This window comes from Hemicordylus capensis, chromosome 1 (genome assembly GCF_027244095.1).
Source record: "Hemicordylus capensis ecotype Gifberg chromosome 1, rHemCap1.1.pri, whole genome shotgun sequence".
Lineage (NCBI taxonomy): Eukaryota > Metazoa > Chordata > Lepidosauria > Squamata > Cordylidae > Hemicordylus > Hemicordylus capensis.
This window is the reverse complement of record NC_069657.1, coordinates 69,245,047-69,272,319: the sequence shown is the minus strand read 5'-3', so window position 1 is coordinate 69,272,319 and position 27,273 is coordinate 69,245,047. Positions and strand designations below refer to the sequence as shown.

The 27,273-nt window shown below is 43.6% G+C and overlaps 1 protein-coding gene across 5 annotated transcripts in view; it reads right to left on the bottom strand.

Moving 5' to 3' along the window:
• The window catches only part of BUB1B (BUB1 mitotic checkpoint serine/threonine kinase B), a 41,650-nt gene extending 38,723 nt beyond the window's left edge, over positions 1-2,927 (bottom strand). For 2 of the 5 annotated variants that reach the window (XM_053287185.1, XM_053287189.1), the window contains exons 1-2: positions 2,773-2,924; positions 1,827-2,013 (exon numbers count right to left, since the gene is read on the bottom strand). In XM_053287185.1, the coding sequence (XP_053143160.1) occupies positions 1,827-1,966 (140 nt within the window). In that variant the 5' untranslated portion in view covers positions 1,967-2,013; positions 2,773-2,924. Of the gene's footprint in view, positions 1-1,826; positions 2,025-2,726; positions 2,744-2,772 lie in introns of those variants that run through there. The other 3 variants (XM_053287186.1, XM_053287187.1, XM_053287188.1) reach the window with 3 other exon arrangements.
• Between the last annotated feature and the right edge of the window lie 24,346 nt (positions 2,928-27,273).

Sequence of the window (27,273 nt, the reverse complement as noted above, 5' to 3'; positions counted from 1 at the left end):
GAGAGGGGAAAGTGGAGCATCCTCCCCTTAAAGATGCACTCCCCAGCCCAGTTCTGTGCACATCCCTAAAATTACCCAAGTGGCAACATATCATATTTTGGAAAATTCCTTTTCCCAGTATCACAGAACTCCGTATTTTTCATAGCAACTATCCTATATTGTAGGATAGAACTAATATAGAATTGTTCTAGAACATTTCTAGAGCTTTACTCTAGAATTGAGTTTAAGCCTCACACCTTTTATCAAAGAAGCAAAAATCTAGGAAATCACATCTTACATGGTAAGTTTAAAATAAATCCCCTTCTTCTAACTCTTTGTCCACACAAAGCCTGCCAGCTGTGTTGCCTTGCTTAGTACAACACAAGCTTTCTTAGCTTCACTTTGTTTATACTGTTAGGGCATCTCCAGACGTTACACAGCAAACACATCTGCAACAAATTGTGAAGCAAGAGCTGTGATGGAACAGGCCTTTGTTTAGCCCAAAGGCTCCTTGAAGCTTTATATCAATCCAACTTCCTCGGATTCTGAACTCCATTTTGAGATTTTTTATATCATGTTTGCATTGTCTCTGTGTATTTCTTTTCCCGCACAAGCCTGTTCTGAATCAGGTGACCTCTGTGTGTTTCTGTATGCCAAGATAACCCTGAATTACTGTTAATTTGACAGTTAAATACATTTACCTATTTTCCAAGGACCCACCACTATCGGGGAGAAACACTGAGTCTTTGAATTCAGAATTTTGAGCACTGAATCCCATTCTGCCTGAGAGGTATGCTCCAATCTAACAGGGAGATTGCCAGTTTACACATACTGAAGTTCCACTTGTCAGAAAGGGAAAACACCATCTTTTCCCTTTAAGAGCAGAAGCCAGCTATTATCTGGGGACTTCTTGGGACTAGAATACTACGTTCTCTGTTAGTTTAGATTTATTAGCCTAGTCTACCCTGAATGGCTCTGTGGAGTGTGCAGACATTACCATGATGCAAGCTTTTGTTTTCTGAACTGCAAATTAAGACCTACTGAGCCTCCTGTCTAGTCTTGTGCATTTTGACCATTTTTATCTTGTCACACTGTAATCTGTCCTGCCTTTTATACTTACTTAAATAAACTAGATTTAATTACTTTAACCTGTATCTGTGCTGGAAAAGTGCTTCATTCTGTCTCCCTGTGATGCCCACTCTGGCCTGCATGCTCTTTAAGTGTTTTTGAGGCATTTTGCTGTTTTGAGTCCACCCTGGTTCTAGATGGAACAGGGAAGATTTTAATGTTATTTGTCTCATTGGAGACCAATTTTATTTCATTTCATTTTTTACATTTTATATCCCGCTCTTCCTCCAAGGAGCCCAGAGCAGCATACTACATACTTACGTTTCTCCTCACGACAACCCTGAAGGTTAGGCTTCAGGCTGAAAGAGAAGTGACTGGCCCAGAGTCACCCAGCAAGTATCATGGCTGAATGGGGATTTGAACTCGGGTCTCCCTGGTCCTAATCCAGCACTCTAACCACTACATCACAGTGGCCCAATGACAGCTCTAGCAAGGAATTTAATGAACTGTCTGGGGGAGGACCGAGGTCCTTAGTTGAGGGCAGAAAACCTCCCCCAGTTTACCACATGAATTATGTGGTATGTGCAGAGAACAGAGATGTCCTGCTCAGTTAGGATTCTCAGGCATGTGTGCACAAGTATTTAAAGATTCACATGTCACTCACACTTCATTTGCTGCAATTAGCAACTGTTTTTGTGTAAACTGTAAAGCATAGAACCAACCACACACCCTCACTTAAAATGAGTATAATGAATGTGCAGAGAAATGAAACAGCTCACCGTTTTTGCTGCTGGATGGCAGCGTGGCTGGAAACGTCCTGCTGTGCTAGAGCTTCCTGCAAGGTAGCCATGACTCTTCCTTGTCTTAGAGGTTGCACATTCTCCTTGCTCAGCTCCCACTCATTCCCATCCGCAGACATGGTTCTTTGTAGCACCAGCAGCAATGCGTGGCTACGTCACCCCAAGACTGTAGACTCCAACAATTAAGAGAGATTAAAACAATTAGTTGTATGCGTATGGAATGGACACACAGGCATTCAGGACCGCCTGTATGTTGATCAGAGCAGTTCAATATATAGCAACAGACAGTTATGCAAACAGTTATTGCAGTTTAATATAGGGTTCACCCCCTATTTCTTCTTCACAACAAGAGAGGACTTAAAATGTTGAGGTATTTATTTTATAGGCTGGTTCTCTCTCATTCAATAAACCCCTCACCCTCATTTCTGGAATTAGCAAGGGTCTGCTGTGTTGAGGAAGCAATAGGGGTCACCAAGTATAGAAGAAGAAGAAATAGTGTCCCAACTACAACTGTATTTAAACGTCAGTCATTTATAAACAGTTAAACACCGGTTTCTTTCATTGCTTACATGCACTTATGCTACAGTCATATTTTATCCGATGAACGCGACAAGCCTCAGAGAAGTACAGATTCGTACGTCCCTCTATCGCACGCCCCTACGGCTAAACTTGTTCGCTCGTGGGAATAGCTTATTACTACACTAGAGAACTCTTTGTCTCTTTCTCAAGACTCATGAATCAAGCAACCGCTGACTTCGGAGTCGCAACAGTTCGGAGCCCATAGCTCCTCCTGGGGGGTAACGGTACAGCTGCCAATATCTTGCTCCTTTTGCACCGCAACAAAGCCGTTACGATTAGGAGAAACAAACCAGCACTTACTCCCACACTTCTGTAGCTGGTCTCAGCCCAGGAAAACAAAGCTCACCTCGCAATTATTCACCCGGAATCCAAAACTCCCGGTTCTGTTCAATCACCTTCTTCTCCACCGTCCATATTCAAATCTAACCGCCGCAGATCTTTATTCGACCTCATTGGCCAGCCACTTCCTAACACTCAACGCCCCTCCAATTGGACTGTGGGGAAAGCACGACGGTCCCACCGATGCATGATGGGAATAGTAGTTTCCTTGGCCGTAACGGGTAGCGAGAGGTGTAGCGACGCTTTCCCCTGCTTCTCAAGGAACCCTTCCCTGTGCATCTGAGCATGCGCATAAGCATTGGAGCATGCTCAGTATGGTCAAATGAAGCTCCTTTTCGTTTTCTGCCCAAAACCCATCTCACATTTTCATTCCTGCTTAAAATATCGAAGAAAGACAAGCCAAGTTCTGCAGAAAAACGTCAGATGTGGCTGTATATGTAATTTTGTAACAAAGTTGCTCTGAAACACACAAAAAGAATGACTGCAATAGTGCATCCAAAGGACAAATGTTAATTTCTATGAAATGCCTGGAGAACTGGCAAGAACAGAGCATGCTCAGTCTCTCTAGTTGAAGCCAGTGCCCTTACCCTGAAGGTGAATCTATCAGAAACTCACTTGTCTTGCACGACTGACATCTTGAATGCTGGCCAGAAGAGAGCATGCTCAGTCTCTCCAAAACCTGTTAGAAGCTCTTACCCTTGTTAAGAACTTCAGAATTAGTAAAGAGACTTGCAAGTGATTGTCTGTGAACCCAAAATCAGAATCAAATAGACTTGTCTAGACCTCAAGCTTGCAAGTGATTGTTTGTGAACCCAGCAGAACTTATTGGACACATAATCAGCTATTGGAGGTTTTTTATTTTTTTTTAATTAACATTGGTAATATTTAGTAATCTGGACATTGTCTGAGAATGTTTCATACTGCGGGAACATGGGCAAACTTAATCAATTGTGCAGCTTTGCTGACTGCCCCCAATATGTCACTAACCCCCAAATATTTCTTGGACACAGGTTCAGATATTAGATGTGTGGTTACTCACAGCACAGGTGTTTAGAAAGCTGGACAGGGGCAGAAAACGTTTCATGCTGCTGGAACATGCGCAAGCCTAATCAGCTGTGCAGCTTTGCTAACTGCATCTTTCTCATCCCCTTATGAGCAGGTGAGGAGCTCTCATTGTGTGGGGTTGCAGCAGAGGCACTGCTGTTTGCACACACAGGTCCTGAGTTCCAGTCCTGCACTGGGCTCCAATCAGTTTCCAGGGACCATGCTTCCACTTCTGGGCTGGGACCCAGCAGATCCCACTCCCCCCCGCTCCCTTTTCATCTCCAATGGGTGCTCTTTTCTGAAGGACTGTCAGTGTTCAGCACCCTCTCATATTCCACCAACCCCACAGATTTCAACCAGGCGGGCTTTTCTGATGGGTCCACTTCTCTGATGCACAAGATGACGTACTTTTCAATTTATTCATAAACGATCTGGAAGCTGGGGTAAGCAGCAAAGTGGCCAAATTTGCAGATGTCACTAAACTATTTATGGTTGTGAAATCCAAAACTGGTAGTGAGGAGCTACATAAGGATCTCTCCAAACTTGGGGAGTGGACAGCAAAATGGCAAATGCGGTTCAATCAGGGGCGTAGCTATAATTGAGCAAAAGGGTTCAAAGAACACGGGCCCCCAGCTTCTGAGGGCCCTCCAGGTCCACCCCTCCCTATTTTCTTCATTGTCTCCCTCACTCTGGGGGGCCGCCAGAGAGAGGGATAAACACGGGCCCCCTCTCCCCTAGCTACGCCCCTGGGTTCAATATAAGCAAGTATAAGGTGAGGCATATTGGGGCAACCCCCCCCCCAATTCACGTATAAGTTGATGGGGTCTGGGCTGATGGTGACCAGGAAAGGGATCTTGGAGTCATGGAGCTCGTTGACCCCATGCTTGGAATCATTAGAAGGAGATTGAAAATAAAACTGCTAATATCATAATCCTCTCTCTCTATCTGTTCAGTCATGTCCAACTCTTGGTCACTCTATGGATCAATGCACTCCAGGCCGCCCTATTTTGTACAGCTTCCTTTAATTCCACCATGTTAATTCCAGTGTCATTGTTTATAATATCCAACCACCGAATACAAGGCCGTCCCTGTCTCCTTCTTCCGCTGATCATTCTCAGCATAATTGTCTTTTTGAGTGATCAGCGCATGGCATGACCAAAATATGTCAGTCATATGAAATATCATAATGCCCTTCAAATTGATGGTACAGCCACATTTGGAGTACTGTGTACAGTTCTCAGAGGTGCTCTTACTCCTGGACTTCAGGGCCGAAGTCCAGTGCCTCCACACCCCCTGGGGGTCTCCAAATCCTCCTTAGGCTGTCCTGGGTGGCACTGGGAGAAGTTGGGAAAGAAATATGTGGGATGGGAATATGTTGAGTTGCATGTTGAAATGTTTCTGCTAATTCATATTTGCATAAATATGCCTGTTTTGTGTTCTTACAGTCTTGTGAGTATAGGTGCTGTTTGTGCCTTCTAGAACCCATGTGTTAAAAATACTGGACTAGAGCGCAAGTGGAGGAGAACTCGGTTCGAATGTGACAGGATACAGCATGTGACCCATTTGAAGACTTATGTGGTCGCGATGCATGTGGCAAAAAAGAGTTTTGGGTCTGCACGCATTGCGGCTGCAGGTTCATGCTCAGCAGAGCTATCCCGGGTTGTGAGGAGTTTGATTTCTGCTCCTTCTGCTGTGAAGCCTATAATGGGTTTTTTGCGAACAAGATCTCCTGTATTCGGGCCGACTTGGACTCCACTGTTTTTGCAGGGTCTATGGAGGAGGTGTCCAGCAATCCCTCTTGCAGTATTAGATTGGATCTGTTTCAATCTGTGACTCCTGAGGATGTGGACAAGCTGCTTGGGGCGGTGCGGCCTACCCCCTGTTCTCTGGATCCTTGCCTGACTTGGCTGCTTCTCTCTAGCAGGGAGATCGTTGGAGATGGCCTAGTTAATATCATAAATGCATTGCTGAGGGAGGGTAGAGTGCCCCTTGTTTGAAGGAGGCATTGATTAGACCACTCCTAAAGAAACCTTCTCTCGATCCCTTAGAAATGGACAGTTACAGGTCAATCTCCAATCTCCCTTGGTTGGGCAAGGTGATTGAGAGGGTGGTGGCCGACCAACTCCAGGCAGTCTTGGAGGAAACTGATTATCTAGACCCATTTCAAACTGGCTTTAGGGATGGCTATGGGGGTTGAGACAGCCTTGGTCAGCCTGATGGATGACCTTTACTGGGGAATCGACAGAGGGAGTGTGACTGCTGGTTCTTCTGGATCTCTCGGTGGCGTTCGATACCATCGACCATGGTATCCTTCAGGATTGCCTGAGGGAGTTGGGGATAGGGGGCACTGCTTTGCAGTGGTTCCGCTCCTATCTCTCAGGTAGATTCCAGATGGTGGAGCTTGGTGACAGTCACTCCTCAAAGCAGGAGCTGTTATATGGAGTCCTCCAGGGCTCCATTCTGTCACCAATGCTTTTTAATATCTACATGAAACTGCTGGGTGAGGTCATCGGGAGATTTGGTGCTGGGTGTTATCAGTATGCTGATGACACCCAAATCTACTTCTCTTTTTCATCTTCAGGAAATGGCACTCATTCCCTAAATGCCTGCCTACAGTCAGTAATGGGCTGGATGAGGGATAACAAATTGAAGCTGAATCCAAGCAAGACGGAGGTGCTCATTGTGGCAGCTCAGAATCTGAGGGGTGAGTTAGATCTTCCTGTGCTGGATGAGGTTACACTCCCCCAGAAGGAGCAGGTGCACAAATTGGGAGTACTTCTGGACCCAGGCCTTACCCTTGTATCTCAGGTGGAGGCCATGGCCAGGAGTGCTTTCTATCAGCATCAGCTGATTCGACAGCTGCACCCATTCCTTGAAGAGGACGACCTCAAAACAGTAGTGCATCAGCTGGTTACCTCCAGGCTAGACTACTGCAATGCGCTCAACGTGGGGCTGCCTTTGTATGTAGTCTGGAAACTTCAGTTAGTTCAGAATGCGGCAGCCAGATTGGTCTCTGGGGCAACCCGGAGAGACCATATGATGCCTGTTTTGAAACAGTTACACTGGCTGCCAATATATTTCCGGGTGAAATACAAAGTGCTGGTTATTACCTTTAAAGCTCTGAATGGCTTAGGTCCAAGTTATCTGAAAGAGCGCCTTCTTTTACATGATCCCCACCGCACGTTAAGGTCATCTGAGGAGGTCCGTCTCCAGTTGCCACCAGTTCGTCTGGTGGCAACACAGAGGCAGGCCTTCTCTGTAGCTACTCCTGGGCTGTGGAATGCACTCCCGGTAGAAATTCGTAATTTGAGATCATTGCTGTCCTTCAGGAGAGCCCTTAAAACCTATCTGTTTGGCCTGGCCTTCCAGGGTTTTAAATGATTAACCGTTTTAAATTGTTGCCCTGATTTCCAGGGTTTTTAGCTGTTTAATTGGTTTTATTGTGTTTTAATAGTTTGATTTTAATTGTTAATTTGTTTTTATTGTTTTTATCATGCTGTAAACCGACCTGAGCCATTTTGGAAGGATGGTATAGAAATCTAATAAATAAATAAATAAATAAATAAATATGCCTGTTTTGTATTCTTACAGTCTTGTGAGTATAGTTGCTGTTTGTGCCTTCTAGAACCCATGTGTTAAAAATACTGAGGGGGAGGCGCTAAAGGCCTTTAGGTCCCGGCCCCAAAACTAGATGCATCTGGTCTGGTCACTGTATCTAAAAAAGGACATTATAGAGCTGGAAAAGGTGCAAAAAAGGGCAACCACGATGATCTGGGGCCTAGAACACCTTCCTATGTTATGTTATGTTATGTTATGTTATGTTATGTTATGTTATGTTATGTTATGTTATGTTATGTTATGTTATGTTTTATGTTAAGCCTACATACAACACCTGGGGCTTTTTAGAGAAAAGATGACTGAGGTGAGACATGATAGAGGTCTATAAAATTATGCATGGTGTGGAGAGAGAGATATTTTTCTCTCTGGTTCTCACTAGAACCAGGGGTCTTTACATGAAACTGATTGCCAAAAATTTTAGGACCAACAAGAGGAAGTACTTATTTACACAACAAATAATTAACCTATGAGATTCTCTGCCATAAGACGTGGTGACAGCTGCTAACCTGGATGGCGAAAGGCTTAGATAAATTTATGAAGGACAAGTCTACCAATGGATACTAGTTACTATTCAGAAGCCCTGCAGAGAGTGTCCAGCGACTCCTCTTGTGTGGTTCGGTTGGATCAGTTCTGGTCTGTGACTCCTGAGGACATGGACAAGTTGCTTAGAGCAGTGTGGCCTACCACCTGTTCTCTTGACCCTTGCCCGACATGGCTTATACTATCTGGCAGGGAGGTTGTTGTAGAAGGCCTGGTAGAGATCATAAATGCTTCTCTGAGGGAGGGCAGGATGCCTTCTTGTCTTAAGGAGGCAATTCTTAGACCACTTCTGAAGAAACCTGCCTTGGATTCCTCAGAGTTGAGCAACTATAGGCTTGCCTCCAACTTTCCGTGATTGAGCAAGGTAATTAAGAAGGTGGTGGCCTCCCAACTCCAGGCAGTCTTGTATGAAACTGATTATCTAGAGCCATTTCAGACTGGCTTTCAGGCGGGCTATGGGGTAGAGACTGTCTTGGTCGACCTGATGGATAATCTCTAATTAGGAATTGTCAGAGGGAGTGTGACTCTGTTGGTCCTTTTGGATCTCTCAGCAACTTTCGATATTATCTGTTGTTCTTCAAAATCCCTCAGGGCACCATATTGTCTCCAAGGTTGTTTAACATCTACATGAAACTGCTGGGGGACATCATCAGAAGGTTTGGTGCAGGTTGTTATCAGTATGCTTGATGACACCTAAATCTATTTATCCATGTCAACATCATCAGGAGAAGGTATAATCTCCCTAAATGCCTGCGATGAGGGATAATAAACTGAGACTGAATCCAGATAAGATGGAGGTACTTATTGTGCAGGGTCAGTACTCAGGAGATGGGTTTGATCTGCCTGTTCTGGATGTGGCCACACTTTCCCAGAAGGAAAGGGCATGCAGTCTGGGGGTGCTTCTGAATACAAACCTCTCCCTGGTGTCCCAGGCTGAGGCAGTGGCCAGAAGTGCTTTCTATCAACTTCGGTTGATACGCCAGATGTGTCTCTTGAGATAAATGACCTGAGAACAGTAGTACATCTGCTGATCACCTCCAGACTTAACTACTGCAGTATGTTCTGCGTGGGCCTGCCTTTGTGTGGTCTGAAAACTGCAGTTGGTCCAAAACATGGCAGCCAGGTTAGTCCCTGTGTCATCCCAGAGAGACCACATCACTCCTGTCTTGAAAGAGCTACACCGGCTGCCCATAGGTTTCCAGGCAAAATACAAGATGCTGGTTATGACCTATAAAGCCTAAACAGGACCTCAGTATTTAAAAGAACACAGGGGCGTAACTATAATAGGGCAAGGGGAGACAGTTGTCTGGGGGCCCACTGCCTTGGGGGGGCCCCCAGTCACATGACTGACTCCCCCAGCCGCGCACCCACCCTGGCTTCCTTCAGTTGTATTCATCCTCCAAAACTGATGTGAGTGTTAAGACCTGGAGCTACAAGAACAGCATGTCTTTCTCTAGTACCATTAAATGACTTGCATCATCCACGATTTACAAAACCTTTAGAAAATAATTTAGGATGATGCTCTGTGTTACCACTATTCAACCTCATTTAAGATTTCTTTACTTCATGAGCTGAGCTTCAGTGAGGGGGCGCCATTTTAAAATCTTGTCTCTGAGCCCACTCCAACCTTGCTACACCCCTGAAAGAACATCTTCTCCATGAGTCCAACCGCCTGTTGACATCACCAGGAGAGGTTCATCTGCAGTTCCCGCCAACTTGTCTGGCGGCTCCTCAGGAACGGATCTTCTCTGCTGCCGCCCCGAGGCTGTGGAATGCACTCCCTGTTAAAATAAGAGCCTCCCCATCTTTGACCATTTTTTAAAAGGCAGTCAAGATGCATTTGTTCACCCAGGACTTTAATTAGATACTGTTTTAATAGTCTGTTTTAATATTCTTTTAAAATATTGTGATGTTTTAACCTTTTAATCTATTGTAATTTGTATTGTTTTATTGTAAACCACCCAAAGACTTAAGTTTTGGGTAATATACAAATATGTTAAATAAAATAGTCTGAGGGCTGTAGGCCACCTCCAGCCTAAGAGGCAAAATGCCTCTAAAGACCAGTTGCAGGGGAGCCACTGGGGGCATGCCCTCACTCCCTGCCTGTGGGCTTCTTAAAGGCATCTGGTGGGCCACTGTGTGAAACGGGGTGCTGGACTAGATAGGCCTGGGGACTGATCGAGCAGGGCTGTTCTTATGCTTTTCATTAAAATAACCCCAGAGCAGTTTACAGGATAATAATGTTTTCTTTGGGGGGTGGGTGGGGATGGGAGATGTGCTGGATGTTGCTAGATTTGATCAGCATCACTCAGCATCTGTTACCCATGAATGGCCCCATTGGAAATAATGGGCTTACCCATGTGTAATGTTCACGATGTGGTTTTTCCAACTAGCATCCTTGTCTCCCTGCCCCCAGTCCCAGATGGCAGCAGTCGCCACTGCTCCCATCATCCTCAGCCAGAGCAGCACGTGTTCAACAACAGCCGGAGCGCTAAGGTTGCCTACCCCTGATGCAGCGCCATCACATCAACTGCCCCCTTGTCGTGACTCCCTGCACAGCACATTCGCCGTGCTAATTACCAATATTTATGTGGGGAAACTGCCTGACCCAGTTTCCAGAAATTCCCAGTCCAGCCAGCTATGGATGGAAGAATAGTAAGAGGTGCTTACTCTTCAGTGGACAGCTGGGAAACTAGCTGCTGGTTCAGTTCCTGATCTTTTGTCCTGTAGGAGCAAATAGTCTTGTGCTGTGCTTGTATGGAAATGTTGTTGTAATATGTCCAGCCAGTAGGTGGCACTAGCATTTGCTAGTGAAGATCTTAATTGGGGGCAGAGTCCCTTCCTTCTTCCTGACTGTACCTTCGTTGAACTGGTCTCTTCCTGTCACACAGTAAAATAGTCAGCCTATAATGGCTGCATTCCTCTGAGCTCTCATGACCCTGCTCACGTGTATTTGCATGAAGAATGGTTTGACACACGCAAGGCAATATGTCATATAGAGCAATGTGACAACCAAGCTGATGAAGATAAGGGTGGCTTTGAAACAGTGACAATGACTTTCATGATTAAGTAAAAGATCAGTATTTGAAAACTTTGCAGTTTCCTACACATTTCTACACCAATATTGTGATTTTTTAGTGTTTTATGTAGATTAATGCTTTCAAAATACTAATAAAATAATAAATATGTCCATGGGAAAACTTTCTTTCATTTTTAGTTGTCAGTCTGTTCCTTCAGGAAGAATGTTGGATTAGTATACTTGTTTGGACACGGTAAAGTCACTGTTGCTTATTATGCATTTTAGAGCTTTTTTTTTTTTTAACACAATAAGCTGCTTATTGTGGGGGATGAAAGCTAATTTTCAAAAGCCATCATGGCTAATAATTCTACTAGGATCATAAGCAATTCAAAAAACACTCCCCCATTTTTTCACTCAAAATCTACCAATCAACCCATTTTTAGACCCCCTGGCCCATTGACTAGGAAAGGAAGGAAGCAACCTCCAAACTGGCTTTTGTTTCTTTGGTTGGTGGCAGAGGCCCGAGTGTCCTTTCCCTCACTTCTACAGTCCCATGTTGAAATGATTTGCCTAGCAAACATGAGGTTGCCGGTTCGAATCCCAGGAATATTCATGCCCTCTGCTGAATATCAAGCAGCAGCGATATAGGAAGATGCTGAAAGGCATCATTTCATACTGCGTGGGAGGAGGCAATGGCAAACCCCTCCTGTATTCTACCAAAGAAAACCACAGGGCTCTGTGGGCACCAGGAGTCAACACCGACTCAACGGCATACTTTACCTTTACAGTCCCATGTTATACTATTTACATTTCCAAATTTTTCTTGAGAAATGTTATATGAAGATCAAATCACATGGAGGGTTGTTAAGTTGGGCAAACATTGGAAGTAATGATTATTGAAAGCAAGAAGCTTATATTGACTCTTTGCTTCTTGATCATCCCTCATTGATGAGGCATAAACTGTGTAAGAGTTACCAGAGGCTGCAGGCACAAGAAAGAGTGCTGTACTTCCTTTTTTGGCCACTAGGTGCTGCTGTTAGGATACAGTATTTTCCCCCACCAGACAAATTGCTACAACCTAGCTGCAAAGATTTCCTCTTTCCTAAAAAGAAAAGTGTAATGCTGTTATGAAAACTGAATAATGTTTGCAGTAATGGTTCAGTAACTGTTGTGGGTGTAAATAGGGCCAACCCAGAATAAGGAGCACATCCAGATAATCCCAGAAGGGAAAGGCATCACATATCTTACGAGCTTGAGGTGGATCTTGGAGAAAGGCAGGTACCTCTTCACCTAGGCTACCCCCGCATTCATTGTGAATGCTGTACTATTTCATTCATTCAGGATTCATTATATTTCTATATCATCCACTGAAATATATCTAGGTGGTTTACAAAATGTTAAAATCAACAGCTAATAACAAAATTAAAAACAGTTAAAACAATTAAAACAACCCAGGACCAAATGCTTGATTAAAAAGATATGTCATCAAGGCCCCTTTAAAAACTGGCAGAGAGGACAAACTCCACATGCCAAAGCTAAGGGGCAGCAATCAAGGTGTCCCAACTCTGGGTTGCACCAGATGAGCTGATGGCAACTGCAGGTAGACCTTCCTAGAGGTCCGCCCAGGTCTAGATAGGACTTGTCCTGTACTATCATGTTGTCCATGTGGATTGGTGGGGCACCAGAATGGGATGGTATTCCAGTTAGCAGAGGGAGAAACCACATAGCTTGATGGTGAGGCCACATATAAGATTCTTATTCTTAGAGCTTGCTCATTTAACCCACTAGGTGTTTTGCAGTTGGTTATTAAATGATGAGAGCATTTATTCCACAAACTGCCCACAGTCATTGGTAGTATGTGAGGCAAGCAAAAGGTGAAAGCTCTGGACTGGGAAGATTTTCCCTGTATTTTTGCAGGATGTTTGACCAGCCAAAAGTAAAAGTTGTGTGTGTTGGGGTTATCAATACCAATTTGGTCAGAGGCACCATTAAGGAATGGGCAGTTGTCCTTCACCCCACACCAAATGCAACTTCTAATCATTACTTGGGACCAATGTTCTCCCTAATTTTTTCATCTGTGTGCGGAATGAGTTTTGTTCTGGGCAGCAGTGTGTGCACATGTGCATTCAGAATGGGGACTTCCTGGTTCAGCCGGGGCAGGCTCTAAAATTAACTGAGTGGGCGTTTAAAAATGTGTGAAAATGTGTGAGTACATGTGCATGCCCTAGAGGGAACACTGCTCAGGACTCATACTTCTATCTCGAGTATTATGAATTGTTTTTTTAAAAAGGAACCACAACAAAAGCTATTAAGATGCATTCAGGGGCATAGCTGGGGGAGGGGGGGCGTGTTCACCCCTCTTCCCGGACGCCCCTCCAAGTGAGGGAGATAATGAAGAAAATAGGGAGGGGTGGAACTGGGGGGCCCTCAGGAGCTGGGGGCCCCGGGTTCTTTGAACCCATTTGCTTAGTTATAGCTACGCCCCTGGATGCATTATTTTTAATGGCAATTTAACACTGGATATATCCAAGGGCAGACAGATTTATTGTCACAGAATAACAGATTTATTGTCACAGAAGCTTTTGTGGACTGGAAGCTACTTCAACAAGCTACTTACTTGGAGTACCTGGAGGCTTTACACACAGGGCTTCTGCCCCGAATCTCCTTCAGAAGAGAGTATGTGCGTTCACACACCAGCCAAGCTTACCTCGGAGTCCCTTCGAGATTTCTGGACCCACTCCACACACAAACTGGGTTTTGTGATGCAAATGCTAACTTATCTCAATGTATGTCCGGGCTTTTAAAATGCTGTTTTTAAGATACTTTTTCTGAAAACAATGGAAGAGGCACTGGCCTAGCATGATAAGAGGCATGCTTTCTTCAGAAATGCAGATCTATCTCTGCAGGGAGCTCTCTCTCTTTCCCCCTCCCATTGGCTAGAAGGAAAACACCAAACACTGACGCCTGCATGTGGACTTCAAAAGAAATCCAAAAGCAGAGGGGAGGGGCTGCTTCCCTCAATGCCACGAGTGTACTTTGAAGTGGCTTTGCTCAACATTTACCCCGAAGCCTGAAGCCAAGTGCGAATAACTCCCTGGTAGATAGACAGATTTAAAAAAAAAAAAAACTTGTGAAGATTAAAAGCCCTGAAATACGAGGGATAGCAGAGGGGCTGTGATATTTCTATGCAGAGCCTAAATTTATACAGGATAAAAACTGAAAGTATGATTATGGTTAGAAATACTTATATGCTGCTTTTCAGTTTGACAAACAAGACTAGGATGGTTCTTTAATTGTTTTTTAATGCTGGCAGTAGGGGAGGAAATATTGAGTTGAATTATTTGACTTTGAAAGACACAGCTCTGTCTCCAGATCAATGAAAGTAGTGTCTTCTGCCTCTGCCTTATTTAATACTCTTATCTAAGTTGCTAGCACCAATTGTCAAGGTAAGACATTTTGAAGAATGTAGTACAAGGGAGTATTGTACTGTAAAAGCTGTTCATTGGGTGGTCTTTAAAATAACCAAGGCTGTCATTATTTTCACTTCTTCCAAATACTTGGCAGTTTGGTGTTGACAACAAGGAACAGTATCACTCCAGACATTCGCTTTTACTTAAAGAAACAAAGTCAGAATCTTTCATAATAACTTGACTATACAGTAACTGGAGATTTTGGAAGAAGACCAAGTGCTATAGTTCACTGAGTTTGCAGCATTTTACTTTTCAGATACTTAAGCCTTATCTGAAATCACAGAGCCCATTTTGGATTTCATGTTGGTGCAACTCAGGAACAGGAAGTTACACTGGCATAACACTCACAGATTAAAAGGGCTACACACACACACACACCTCACTCATTCCTAAAACTCCTAGACCAAACCACAACAGATAGAAACAGATAGAGGAGAGCTGGTCTTGTGGTGGCAAGCATAACTTGTCCCCTTAACTAAGCAGGGTCTGCCCTGGTTGCATTTGAATGGGAGACTACATGTGAGCACTGTAAGATATTCCCCTTAGGGGATGGAGGCTGCTCTGGGAAAAGCATCTAGGTTCCAAGTTCCCTCTCTGGCATCTCCAAGATAGGTCTGAGAGAGATTCCTGCCTGCAACCTTGTAGAAGCTGCTGCCAGCCGCTGCCAGTCTGTGTAGACGATACTGAGCTAGATATACCAATGGTCTGAATCGGTAGATGGCAGCTTCCTATGTTCCATGCCATTTCCGCAGGTAGGTTCCAGACCTTGCCCAGTCTACCAAAAAGTCCAAAACCTCAGAAAAAAATATTACTTCCCTGGTAATCCAGAAAAACTCTCCCTTTGGAAAGCATGGGGAATTTGACCTCATAGAGTTATAAAAAGACTAGGGTCACAGTGAGCTAAGATGTTAATATGCTTGCAAACTGCAAACCCTCACTAACTCACTCACTGGCTGATATGAAACTCCCAGACCAAACCATGAAGGATAGAAACATGCCTTTTTTTGCAAACTATAAAATAAAATAAAATCCAACACTACTAAAAAACAACAACCCCAAACCTTGGGAAAATGTGTTAATGTCCCAAAGAATTAGGGGGGAAATTCCCATTAGACAGCACAAGGAACAAGACCTCACAGGGTTAGCAAACATGAATTATCCCCTTTGCTAAACAGGGTCCATCCTGGTTTGCACTTGAATGGGTTACTACATCTGATCGCTGTAAGATATTCCCCTTAGGGGATGGGGTTGCTCTGGGAAGGGCACCTGCATGCTTGCATGTAGATGATTCCAAGTTCCCTCCCTGGCATCTCCAGATAGGGCTGAGTGAGACTCCTGCCTGTAACCGTGGAGAAGCTGCTGCCAGTCTGTGTAGATAATATTGCACTAGATGGATCAATGGTCGGTAGAAGGTAGAACATAAGAACATAAGAACAGCCCTGCTGGATCAGGCCCAAGGCCCATCTAGTCCAGCATCCTGTTTCTCACAGTGGCCCACCAGATGCTGCTGGAAGCCACAGGCAGGAGTTGAGGGTGTGCCCTCTCTCCTGCCATTTCTCCCCTGCAACTGGTTCTCAGAGCCATCCTGCCTTTTGAGACTGGAGGTGGCCACAGCCCTCCGACTAGTAGCCATTGATGGACCTCTCCTCCATGAAGTTATCCAAACCCCTCTTAAAGCCATCCAGGTTGTTGGCTGTCACTACATCCTGTGGCAGAGTCAGTGTTCCACAAGTGGATCACGCGTTGTGTGAAAAAGTACTTCCGTTTGTTGGTCCTAGACCTCCTGGAAATCAATTTCGTGGAGTGACCCCTGGTTCTAGTGCTGTGTGAGAGGGAAAAGAATTTCTCTCTCTCCAAATTCTCCAAACCATGCATGATTTTATAGACCTCTAGCAGGTCTCCCCGCAGTCGTCTTTTTTCTATAAGTTAGGTGCTGTAGAAATAATAAACTATGATGGTGATAATGTATACACATAGACACACACGCAAACCACTGCTATTTCCTGCTAACTGGGCAATGAGGTAGTTTTTAAAGAGGGAGAGTAACTGTCCCTTCCTGTTCATCCAGTACAGTGTCACTTCCAGTTGCTCTCGCTGTGTTTCTTTTTAAAATTGTGAGCTGTGTTTCTTTTTAGATTGGGACAGGGAATCACCTCCTCATTCCTTTTGCTATGTAAGCCACTTTGAGAAATGTTTGTTGCAAAGCAGTATATACACATTATTCGTAATTATTATTGGGGCATTTTTGAAACTCACAGGGGGCTGCTAATAATCTCACTCCCTGTTCTCTCTTTTCAGACCTGGCACCAGTTAGGCGATACAGCTCTGGGAAGCTTTCCCACTATGCAGATAGCGACTCTGTTACTGTACATTTGTTTAATTAATTGCTCATTTTGTTCCCAGGCTGTTGTGTTGGCCCAGTGTGTTTCAGGTATGCATGAGCGCTTAAAAGGTGACAAGCCTGTGAAGGATGACTCTGTCCCTTTCATTTATTTATATGACTTAGGCACATGATCCCCTATTAATTGCAGACACTGTTACTTCGTGTGACTTGAGATAATGTACGTGTTGGCTCCAGGCCTCTTTAGCTGGCCCAACACTAGTGTATTAACTCACGTCCATATCACAGACTTCCAAATAGGAAAAGTTACAAGAAGATTCAGCAATAAAATGGGCTCATCATGAGCTCTTAAAAAGATTAATCTTCCTTTGTCTCAGAGGCAGACAGGTTGAAGGAGTTGAAGTACTGCGTACAGTCCGGTCACCATATCTCAAAAAGGATGTCATAGAACTGGAAAAGGTGCAGAAGAGGGCAACTAAAATGATTAGGGAGCTAGAGCACCTTCCTTAAGAGGCAAGGCTACAACACTTGGCGGGGGGTAAGTTTAGAAAAAGTCAACTAAGAGGAGACATGAGAGATGTTTTTAAAAGTATGCATGTTGTGGAGGGAGGGGGGAGAGAGAATTTTTTCTCCCTCACTCTCACTAGAACCAGGGGATAACATGATGATGATGATGAAGAAGAAGAAGAAGAAGAAGAACTTTATTTGTTAGCTGCCCCATAACAAATTGTTCTCTGGGTGGCTCTCAAAACAATATTAAGATGAGATAAAAACTCTCAATAAATAATAACAGACAAAAAGGGGGATACAAAATACAATACAAAATCAATTTTAAACACATTTTTAAAAATCAGTTACAATCAGATTAAAAATTATAAAAAATAAATTTAAACATTTAAATTTTAAGAGGCCTGAGTGAACAAAAAAGTCTTTACCTGGCATCTAAAAGATCAAAGTGATGAAGCCAGGCAAACCTCACTGGGGAGGCTATTCCAAAAGCAGGGTGCAACCACCGAAAACACCTTTTCCCTAGTTGCCACCCACCTCACTTCGTTTGGCAGGAGCACCCAGAGGAGGGCCTCTGAAGAAGATCTTAGGGACGTATGGGGCAAGGCACTCTCTCAGGTAACCCAGTCCCAAGACATTTATTATTATTTCTTGTTTACACAATCAGACAGGTGTTATTGACTGGTTTGTTTTATCCAGACATCAAGTCCTTCCCAAGGACCTGGGATGGCTGAATTTTATTGTTTTGATTTTTCTAACTCTCCTGATGTATTCACTTCAAATTTTTCTTTTAACTTCAGTGTGTGCAATGTTATCAGCCTGGAGAATGCCCAAGTATTTGTAATGTTCTTTCTCTTCCAGGTTCTTGATGTTGCTCCCATTAGGCAGTTCTATTCCTTCTGTTTTTGTTATTTTTCCTCTGTTCATTATTAATGCAGCACACTTGTCTAGTCAAAACTCCATTGCTATATCGCTACTGAATATACAGACAGCGTTTAGCAGTGATTCGATTTCTGACTGGGACTTTCCATACAACTTCAGATCGTCCATGTACAGCAGATGGTTGATTTGACTTGATGTTTTAGATGTTTGGTATCCGAGGCCTGTTTTGTTTAGTATTTGTGAAAGTGGGGTCATGGCGATTACAAACAACAGAGGGGATAGTGAGTCCCCTTGGAAAATGCCTCTTCTAATGCTAACCTGTCCAAGTGTCTCGCCATTGATTGTTAACTGTGTACTCCACATGCTCATGGCTTTAAAAAAAAATTTATCTGAATGTTTTTGCTGACACCAGTTGTTTCTAAACATTTTAGTATCCATGTGTGAGGCAATGAATCGAAGGCTTTCTTGTAGTCAATCCATGTAACACTTAGATTGGTTTTTCTTCTCTTGCAATTTTCTAAAATCATTTTATCAGCTAGTTATTTATGTATTGGTTGACGTATTTGCTTATCTATATTACACTATCCATGTGCATGGTACTTTACAGAGTAATAAACAAAAAGATGGGTCCTTGCCATGAGGAGCCTACAACCTAACCATTGCAATTTATTTATTTATATAAACATATAAATTTATTTATTTGTTTGTTTATTTATGCCTTTCTGTTTTTTACAAAACCCATCAAAATGGTGTACAAAGTTAAAATAACACATAAAACCATCAATCACTTTGGCCCTTATAAAGGGGAGCAATGCTGGGGCAGCTCAGAAGGTGACTGGAAGAGACACTCTGGGGCAGGAGTTTATTTCATCTGGGTTCCTGCCCCCACAGGGTTCTCTTTAATTTCTTTCACCTGTGTGTGGAATGTTCTGGGTGGCAGTATCAAGGCAGTGTGTGCGCATGTGCATTCAGAGTGGTTCCTTCCTGATTCAACTTGAGCGGGATCTAAAATTAACTGAGCAGACATTAAAAAAACTTGTGAGTGTGCACATGTGTGCACGCCTTAGAGGGAACACTGACCATCCTACTCGCTTCTGGATTGGGAGAGGAATTCTGGCTGTGGCCTCTGTGCACTTCTCCCGTTGGCTGCTGTCTGTTGTTTTGCTCACTTTTAATTGCTGTAAAATCTTGCACTTGGGTTGGGTTTGCCTAATAGAGTGGGTGAGAGTCACGCCTACTTGAGCCTCTAAACGTTTGGCCCGTATAAAGGGGAGAAGCCTCCAGCACAGCCTGGTGAGCGGGCTGCCTGCAGGCAGCCATCAAAGCCAGCCATCAAAGGTTGGCGGTCTTCGGGGATTACTCTGCTACCGCAAGTAATGAAACTGTGAACAACAAGGAATTATGCTTATGGGAAATGGGGGGTTAGGTTCCAGAATTGACAAAAAACATTTTAATAAGTGGGAAATTGTTTACTGTACTGTGCTCCACGGGTTGTACATGTACCCATGAATGCCCCCAGAAACTGTGAAATGCCCCCCCCCCAATTTCAAGAAAGCATGGGGGAAAGTTCTTTTTTTTAAAAGAAAGAAAGAAATGAGCCACAAAATGGCTCCTCCTTACAAAATGGTGGTTGGAAGTGACCCCATTTTTGCTGCCGCATCGAACTATGGAGGCCCGAATGGGCTGAAGAACCAGCCAAACAAGCCGGAGGAGGTGATTATGGAGGCCAGCAGGGGGAGCAGAAACCTCCGTGGACTCCACCGCCACCCAAAGGCACTCCCCCAAAGGGGAGAAAGGTTAAAAAAAAAATCACTTTTTAAAAAAACCCATGAACCCCCTGAACCTTTATGGGGACAGTTGGTCCGATGTCAGACCAAACAGTGGGGGTTCGCTTTGACCCTGAACTGTCAAACCAAACCAGTTCAACATCGAACTGGTTCAGGGTTGAACCTGTTTGCACATCCCTAATACAACGTGATTCCACTTTTTTCTTATTTTGAACATGGAGATGGTTCGTCACTGGCTGTCAAAGAGCCAGTTCAGATTATACTTTCAACGTGCGATTAGATTCCTCTACACATGTTCATATGATCACCCAATGAAAAACATACATTCTCTAACCAGGATTTAAATACTAGATATAATGTAGGATTTAATATTTTCATTAGTCACAATCACATTATTGTCCGGATTGTTAAATGAGGTTTGAAAATTCAGTTCTTTTATTGCCTCAGTAGGCTTTTCATATTATCAAACCCAAAACCCAACGGCCACACCTTTTGAAGCTTAAAAGTTTTATTCAAAGACTTGGGGTATATAGAATGGTAAATGGTTTAAATTTTTAATGCTGGTTTTAAGTGATTTTAATGTTTAAATAATTTTAATCATTTAATCATTTAATGGTTTAAATCATTTAATTGATTTAGTTTTTATTTTAACTGTTCATTTATTTTAATTGTTTTTATTTGTTTTAAACCACCCTGAGCCATTTTTTGGTGGGGCGGTATATAAATCAAATCAATCAATCAATCAATCAAATAAGTAAATAAAAATGTATAGCAAAAGATACATAAGAGTAATGCTTATGAATAATGAAGTCTACCCACTAAATAGATCTAAAACCTCTTAACCAATACCCCTAAAAGCACTCATATTTACCCTTCTGGTAGCTTGAGATCTTTTAAGGCTTCTCCAAAAGAAATCAGAACAAACTAAACAAAGAATTTGCTACTCAGTGGATAAGTGAGTATATCAGAACATAAGTTGCATAGATGAAGCATATATACTTAGAAGAGGATGGACTATTTGAGATTTAATAAAAATGATTGCTGAGAAGGTAAGAATGAAAGAGAAAGAAAATAGTTTGTGAGGGATAAAGCATCTTGCAGAGAGAGAGAGAGAGAGAAGAAAATGTGCAAGAAGGGAAAGGAAAATATATCTGTGAAGAGAGAGTGAAAACCTGCTATTTTCCATACTGTTTCTACATTTTATACCCCAAGTAAAACAAAACAAAACTTCTCTCCTTTGTCTTTTCAGATTCTTTATTGGTTTCCACCTGTTGCATCCAGGATTCTCATTGGCTCTTTGGGTTCCCCCTTCCCATAAATATTAAAATTTAATATTCTGTTTTGATCATGGCCGCCTGGACACCACCAATCATCTAGTCCTCCCACCTTTGACAGGGCATGTTTACTCCGCGCAATTAACTGCTACCATCTGGCCTGGTAAGTCTTCTTCTTTTTCTCTTCTTCCCTCATTAAGGTACCAGCTTGACAAGGTGCAGGTGGAAATGGGTCTTCCAGTCTCCCCCCTACACATGACCTATGACCCCACAATTCAGACTCTCTGGCTAGTTGGTATCCTTGCTCAGAGGCCCCATTCCAGTGGTTAGCCTGAGTTTGGCTTTGCTAGCATGAGTCTTTCATGGTCCACAATAAAATGTTAGGTTTCATCTTATTTGGTTTAGATTCTGGTTCCATTGTCCCCTTATCAGTATGAGCATCCATAGACCAGCATAGTCCCCCCCCCAAAAAAAGTCAGAGTAACAGTGTTTTCCCCCTACCATTGAGTTTGAATCATACACACAACAGAGCCCAGGACAGGATCATTCGCTCCACCCACATTGGTCTGTTTGTCTAAAAAAAACCCCACGCAAATATACTAATCAGAGGCACTCTTGCCCCTGGGACTTCGGGGCCAAAGTCCAGAGCCTCCACACACCCCGAGGGCCCCCAAATCTTCTTTAGTCTGTCCTGGGAGGTGTGGTTGCTGCACTGTACCTCTGGCCCATGCTGTGTTGGGCAGCTGGTTGCAATTGTGACCTGTGCTGGGTGCTTTAGAGACAGAGGGAGGAGTGGGGAAAGAAATATGTGGGATGGGAATATGTTAAGTTGCATTTTGAAATGTGTATGCTAATGCATATTTGTTGGAGATGGAATTCCAGTGCATTGACCTTTTGCACCAACTATCCCAATGACCACTAGGGGCATTGGGAGTAGAGGTAGTGAGTGAGGGTCTCCTTACCTGTCCCTGCTTGCCTCTGCTCTATGACCCCTGCCTTGACTCCTCAGGTACTTCCTGTAGTGAGTCAGTCCTCTTCCTTTCCTCCTAGAGAGAAGATGAAAACATCTCTCTCCCTACCTATTTATTATGTAGCTGATAGATAGGATAGGTCTTTCCTATCTCAAATGTACTGCACCAATAAATAAATTTAGTTTAAACTCTGCAGTGATCTCCATGTGTGTTACTTAAGTAGTGGCAACAACTAAACTCTGCACTCTGTAACTGGAGTGGTAGCTTCTTTGGTGCTTTGCTAAATAATCACAAACCCCAACAATATTTGCATAAATATACCTGTTTTGTATTCTTACATCCTTGTGAGTTCAGTTTCTGTTTGTGCCATCAAAAACCCACGTGTGTGTGTGTGTAGATGGATGATGCTTAACTTTTGGTGGGAGGGCCCAAAGGCCTTTAGTTGCGGGCTCCAAAATTATCTAATACTAATCATGCATTTAAAAGTATTATTTGATCTGGCCCATAGTTTGAGAACACTCTGGGCACTGGCTGTAACATAGCTCCTTTGTTTGCTGGGGGTTCCTTTCCTTCATTCTTTGTGTAGAGAAAAAGCACATTGGATCTTTTTGTCTAATGCTCAGCATTCCCAAGAAGCATTTCCTATTCAGGATGGAGATGAGATGCATATCTGCAAACAACAGGGAGTTAATTATACTGATGATATGCCAGCAAGGTAAATAACACCTGCTGCCTCAGCAACTGAATACTATCAGTAATGAGTGCACCGCCATGTTTACACAATCACATATTACGATTGGTACAGATAGAGTACAGGCAGCACACAAACACAACTTTATTGCACTATGCACTGGGTTTTAGGGATGCAGATGTACATTGCAAAGGATATCCACCTGAATTCACCTTTCTTTAAATGAAGGAGTCAGCTATTCTAATTATAATTAGGATGACATTATTTACTGGGGTAAATAATACTTCTACACACAAAGCCTTTTCCAAGAAGGTTGTTGACTTTGTGTAATTTCTGTTAAGGTGGTCAGGTACCACTCAGCAGAGCATGCGATAGATTGATGAGATTAGATTTTCAAAAAGCCAAGATCAAATGGCCGTTTTCTGTTACTGGCTTCTAGACAGCTGAGATAGAGTTCAGATACGACTGTGATGTGCACCTTAGAAAGGTTTACAACTGACATTTGTCATCGAGAAGCCACTGAATAAACCATCTACTCCTTACACAACAGTGTGCTACAGATGCTGAAATATCAGCTATCATCTTTTGACTGACATCGTTAGCTACTGTGATCTTCATCTCTTAAGATCTGGTGACTGCTATCATCTTCTTGATACGTGTTTGGGAATGTAAATGGATCTAAACAATAATAGGAGTATTTCTCCTCCTGCCCCCTTAACTCTAATTAAACGAAACATTAACCATTATAACCATTATATAACCATTATAAGGATACAAGCAAACTTGCTCCCTCTCTTGTGTGTACTCTTAAATGTTTCAGACACACACATGCGGCCTCCACAAGCACCACCACCACAACTATGCTACACTACCTCAGAATGCATCTTTGGGGATTACTTGATCACCTCTCTAGGAAAATCTGCATGCACATGGAAAAGGCAACACATCAGGGGGGCAGTTGCATTCAGATGCCTGTAAGCATCTGAACAGGTTAACAACATCACGCGCCTGGTGGACTCACATGTACAGCTGAGAGCCACACTGAGCCAGATTGGGCTTAGGAAACATAGGAGTCTCCCCTTCAGATGCAACCAGGGCAGACCCAGCTTAGCTATGGGGACAAGTCATGCTCGCTACCACAAGACCAGCTCTCCTCTCCTCACCATGATGACAAGGCTTCCCTTGTCACTGATGACTCAAGACCTCTATGCACCTGAGGAAGGGCACCAAATGCTACTGCCACTGCCACCCCCTGCTTATGCGCACCCTCCCCCGCTTTCCTTTGTTTAAAAATGTGGGGTCAGCTTTCCTCCTGGGGCAAATAGCAACTGTAGAGGGCTAAGCCACAGTTCTGATCCTGAGCAGCACCCTTTCACACGGCTGTTGTAGAGGAAACAAAAATCAAGCACGCAAGTGCCAGTGATATGCTTAATGTTGAGTTTGGCTTTGACATAGTGGCTGAAGGGTATAATCTGAATGCTCTAATGTATCACCGGTATGTGGCAAGACCTGGAACCTAGAACATTTTTACACAGTCAATGCATGTGCTGGGCAGGGAGAAGGATCATGGTGGTATGCCCTGCCCCTCCCCCCCATCCCACATGTGTTCAGACTCTGCATATGTAGGTTTGTGTGCATGGTGGGGAAACTACGTTTTTGTACAGCTGGGCCTATGCAGATTAATACAGAAGTAGGTTGTTTCTTAAAAAGAGAGAAGAAAAAGAAAACAGAAAAAGATACAGAAAACAGAGGTCAATACAGTTCCCCCTCTTTGTCTTTCTCATTTTCCTTCATTCCTTGGTATTTTCCCTCCCTCCTCCTTATTTTTCTGTTTCTGTTCATTTTCATGTTCCCTTTCTTTAGTGAAGAGCAGCTGCATCAGGAACCTCCACAAATCAGGACTGCAGCATGAGGTGAGTTTTAACCCTACTCCCTGCCATGGTCCCAATCCTCAGAGACCCGCAATCTCGCTGTTATTTATGCTGGAAAAAATTTCTATTGGTGCAGATAAAAACCTTTTCCCAGAATAAATATGAGTTGGAATAGGGCCCCTAATGGATCAGGACTGTCGCTCTGACCCATGGGGCTCTAAATCCAACTATTGACTTAAGAAATTAACCCCATCAGGGTTAATTACATTTTAAATATCATCATTTGTAGTTTGGCCCTCAAGACACATATACAGACATTTATGCACATGGGCTGGGGGTTCACACTGAATATTTCATCCATGGTGGGGGAAGGCACACAAAGCAGAAATTTACTCTCATGCCCCACACATGTGAAACCTGCAGGCTGTGAAGTGGACCTAAGATATATGAGACAATTATGTGGGCTAAAACTTGGTACAACTATAAGGGCATTACTACTTTTCAAAGTGGCGTCTGGCAAGCCAGAGGTGTGTACACAGCCTTTCAGCAAGTTCTGCAGAAAGAACCATCAGTGGCCAAAGTGAGTGAGAAGAGATTACTTGAGTCTCACATCTTCTTTGGCATCTCTGCTTTTGAAATCCTGGCATTCGCTCCTCAGAGGCCAACTCTTGGCTGCCCTTGGCACCACTGAACAATTGCTTTGTGAAGTTGTGTTTAGACTTTGGACTGGTGCCTGGTTTTCAAATCCAACGTACTTTGTGCACTGAGTGAAGGTGCCTCCTTCCTCGAGGATTTCTCTCCCCCGCACTGCCATCCCTGGTATCGCTATTCTATAGCGGGCTGAGACTACAACGCTTCGGGCCAACAACGTCTCCGTTACCTCTCAGGTAACAGTCAATTCTTCCGATCAGATGCAGTCTCCAGAAGTCCATGATAATGTGGTGTGCATTCCAGATTCCACTTCAATTATTCACACCAGGATTGTACTTCAGACTATCTTTCACTCAGATACAGTCTCTATCTCGCTTTTCTCTCTCACTCTTTTAAATAAGACATGCTCTGCACTAAACACAGAGAAGGGCCCTTAGTGTTTATTCTAAATAGGTTTTGCTTCCCATCCCATTTTAGAAATCAGATAGCAGATGCTTTAAATAGCTGCCTGAAAAACAGCATAGAGTTACCAATACTCTTCTTTTTTTGCTCCAAATATTTTGTGTTCTAATCTCCCCTCTCTGAGATTGAAGATTGAGATTGATTGATTGATTGATCTTGAAAGGCCAAGAGCATCCGTTCTCAGGAACATCAAGCTGAAAATGGGGCAATGGACAGGGTAGGCTGCGGGTAGTAAACTGCGTAATTCTGTGCTCCAACTATGCCAACCAGAGCAGCATAGACAGAATTTCTCGGAAATCCTTTCCACTGGCATATCTTGCAAGTACTCTTCTGCCATGATTGTTACACTGGCACAACATTATCAGTATGCTAGTGTATCACAGTGGTGAATCCACTACAGTCGTGCAACTGCTGGTGGAGAAGCCAAAACAAACTGCTGATGGGGATGTATTAGGGGCATAAAACAGGCAGAGCAGATTTACACCAAATCTGTACTCCCCAGATCCTGCTCTTGGCCCCTTTGCCAACATAACATTACACTACGGCACTTTCCAGATTGCACGCTGTTCAGGAGTACAATGCTTTGGCTTGGCAAGATAGTTTTGAAAATGTAAATAGCTTGCGCAACCCTCCTACAATGGGAAAATACAGCTCTTTGGGTTTGTGTGTGTGTGTGGGGGGGGTGGTTTGGTGATACACATGCAACATTGTAGGACTAAAATGCAAGGATAAAACCTGAAAGAAGGCATCAGAAATGTGAACAGCACCTTGCTGACAGCGCAGGAACTGCGATGTTGAGACACAGGCAGTACAGAAGCACACTTAACGGACCCATAGTGATACTGTCATAGGATGTAATCTGGAAAGCACCCAGCTTCAAAGGTGGTCTCTGTTAAAAAAATCTCTAATTGAATGCAGTGGATAGCCAAAATACATGGCTCTCTTACCTCCTTCTACTATTCTGTCCACTCCACCGCAAGGAAGTGAAGGTATCAGGGTCTGGACTGGCAGAGTCAAAGGCAAACAGTGTGGTCAAACTGGCTGGGAGTCAGGTTCTAGTATGAGCAGACAAGTTTCTCAAAGAGCCAGAGGCACAGGGCACGATCAAAGGTTCTGTAGTGGGCAAACAGGGATCTGAAGTCCAGAAACAATGATGTCATCAAGGATGGGCTAGTGGTCATATTCCAGACTGGGTAAATATGATGGCATGGCAAGGCAAGGGTCTGTTTAGCTCTTTCTCCTACAAGCAAGATGCTCAGACTGGGGAGCCAAGCCCAGTTGAGTTCTTATATAGGGCCAGCAGGGACCCTGTTGGCTCTCCAGATCATCCGAGTCTTCTTGGACTGGCTGGCTGCAGTTTCCCTTCTTCCTACAGGCAGA